Below are 2,541 nucleotides of genomic sequence, written 5' to 3'. Positions count from 1 at the left end.
ACGTTTTATATGTCTGGTATTTTGATACTCTGCCCTTCTCATATGTGTCTGTTAGCGGGAGCTAATGTTTATGTCAGCTATGCTATGTTAGCTCTTCGCAGCTAAGCGTGGATTTTTAGTATCACATTCAACAGTTTGGATCTTTAATCCATAAAAATGATCTCTGTGTGGTTCTTACAGTTTCTGTTTTGCCCAAAAGGTTCCAATCAAATTTCTAAGTCAAGTTGCTGACTGATATTTGTATATATAGTTTGTGAGATATTCTGATTTGTCTTTTACTTTATTCACTAAGTGAATATAATTAAGTGAAATAAATTGCCTTTCGATTCTAGTTTATTGACTTTCTGTGTATAAATAACATTTTATNCGATTCAGATCAACACTTCATCCGTTTTTAGGTTGAGGTCGTCTGAAATGGAAAATATTCAACACACAGTATTTTTCTTTAGTTAGCCATGTCTTACTTTGTTTTAATATTCCTGAAGTCGAGTGACAAACTGCCAAAGTTTTATCATTATTAAACTCGGCTAAACATAAAAAGGATTTCAGGAGAAAATCCTCATTTTTGTAGGAGTTTAAAATAAAAACTTTTTCTAAATGAACACAAACATCAGTTAGAAACCTGAGCAAGGAAAACATCGTTTTCAGGACTAAGTTTCTCTCCACTTCGTTTTGTGAAAATATTGTGTTTTAATCACTAAAGTGAAACATTTACAAAAAAATCATGTAACTTTAAGTCACTGAACTTAAAAAAAAAAAAACATTCTTCACCTTTAGGAAACCTACATAAACAGCGTAGTCATGGAAACGCACAAATTTATAGTTTTAGTCCAAACCAACGAGTTCTGCATCAAAAACCTGACATTTCTCTGAACAGCAGAATCCATCTGGAGAAAATGTTTTAAAACTAAAATCTGAGAATATTAGACTCTATTCTCATGTGAATTTATTCTCTTATCATATTTCAGTAATGCTCTGCTGCAGCTTTAAGTTTGACGTGTAAATAAGAACAGTGCATAAAGAAATGAAACGTATAAAACCTTCTTAAAGTTTATTTTATTCATCATTTTTGAGCTTCAAGCTGGAACCGGCAGATCAGAGCATCGAATTAAATTACATCACATTTCAGACGCGAGCAGCTGCTTCGGTGAGTCATTTGGCAGAATTGTGTCCAAAACCAGCCGGAGTTTCAGACACGGAGCAGCTAAGTGCTAAAAGGAAAGACAATACACTGAAAAACACTGAATATTACCAATTCAGGTCCATTTTCTAGTGCAAATATCTGAGAAGAGTCAAAATAAAAAACCTTTGCAGCAGCTTGTTTTAAACCAATAATGACTGAATATTGAACAGTTTTTCACCTATAAGAAAACATTTTCCCTGTTAAAGTGAAACAATAATGAGCAGCTGAAACTTATTCAATAATTATTTAAAACAAGTTACCATCCTGCTGATTAATTATTCTGTTCTTTCAGGAGAACCAAGATATTTGCTGTAGAAACTAAACTCAACCGTTTGGTAGATGTTGTGTTTTTGCAGTGCAGACTCTCCCAGACAGGAATGACGAGGAATTTTCTCCAGGCGGCCCGGAGGAAGAAGGGAGCGTTTACAGGAAGTCTGCCGCTCCTTCGGGCGAGAGGCCGAGCCGTCACAGCCTGCCGCCGCCTGCGGGGGGCGCTCAGTAGCGGTAGTGGTCCGGTTTGAACGGGCCGTCCGAGGGCAGGCCCAGGTACCGGGCCTGTTTGTCCGTCAGCTTGGTCAGCTTCACTCCCAGCTTGTCCAGGTGAGCCGCTGCCACCTGCTCATCCAGCTGCAGCACAGAACCAGAACCAGGATCAGGACCGGTTACAGAACCGGGTTGGTAACATGTTCAGATCTTTGGTCAAACTTGTGAAAACATCTGGACTCTGATGGAAAATCAATCAATAATCAGAGGTCTCATTCTCGCGGCCCGCAGGACGATGTCTGGTGGCCCCACCGTGATATGAAAGTATAACATTAGTGCGGCCCACAGGGTGAGGGGCCTCTGAAGGGAGTCCCGCCCGCCGTTCCTCGTCATGGCTGACATTCGGTGCTAGGCTAAGCTACACTGACTTCATGCACACTACGCTTGTAACAACAGAGCGGCGGATGATGGACCAGTCCGGTACCAGTTTCCCTTCCCTGCAGTCGCCATTCCGGTTCTTTCTACCATTAATGCCAGGATCAAACGCAGAGAAAGGCAACTGCTACCGGGCTGCGTCATCCACCGCCTGTTTGACAAGTAGAAGCGGTGATGACGTCACGCGTCGAGACGTTCTCCATACGTTGCTAGCTGGCTAAAGACTTCTATGAAACGTAGAAGAAGAGCGACGCCAAGTGGAATAAAGTAAATTTTGTCACACCCTCATCATGTCTTTGTCAATCTAAAGCCTGCAGTTCTATGGAGGACCATTCTTACACAAGTCTCCGTCAAGTAATGTATACTGCTCAAAAAAATAAAGGGAACATTTCACTTTAATTTTGTGTGTGGCTCCAAATCCAGGCCTCCATTGGTTAATA

The 2,541-nt window shown here is 40.9% G+C and overlaps 1 protein-coding gene across 2 annotated transcripts in view; it reads right to left on the bottom strand.

Moving 5' to 3' along the window:
- Positions 1–1,034: 1,034 nt before the first annotated feature.
- Positions 1,035–2,541, bottom strand: part of ahcy (adenosylhomocysteinase) — a 30,447-nt gene continuing 28,940 nt past the window's right edge. The window contains exons 11-12 of one of the 2 annotated variants that reach the window (XM_016664795.1): positions 1,678–1,810; positions 1,035–1,637 (exon numbers count right to left, since the gene is read on the bottom strand). In XM_016664795.1, coding sequence (XP_016520281.1) covers positions 1,679–1,810 — 132 coding nt within the window. In that variant the 3' untranslated portion in view covers positions 1,035–1,637; position 1,678. Of the gene's footprint in view, positions 1,811–2,541 lie in introns of both variants that reach the window. The other variant, XM_007579207.2, reaches the window with a different exon arrangement.

The sequence above is a fragment of the Poecilia formosa genome, unplaced genomic scaffold, assembly GCF_000485575.1.
Source record: "Poecilia formosa unplaced genomic scaffold, Poecilia_formosa-5.1.2 Scaffold512, whole genome shotgun sequence".
Lineage (NCBI taxonomy): Eukaryota > Metazoa > Chordata > Actinopteri > Cyprinodontiformes > Poeciliidae > Poecilia > Poecilia formosa.
The sequence above is the reverse complement of the archived record's forward strand: the minus strand, read 5'-3'. Positions and strand labels throughout refer to the sequence as shown.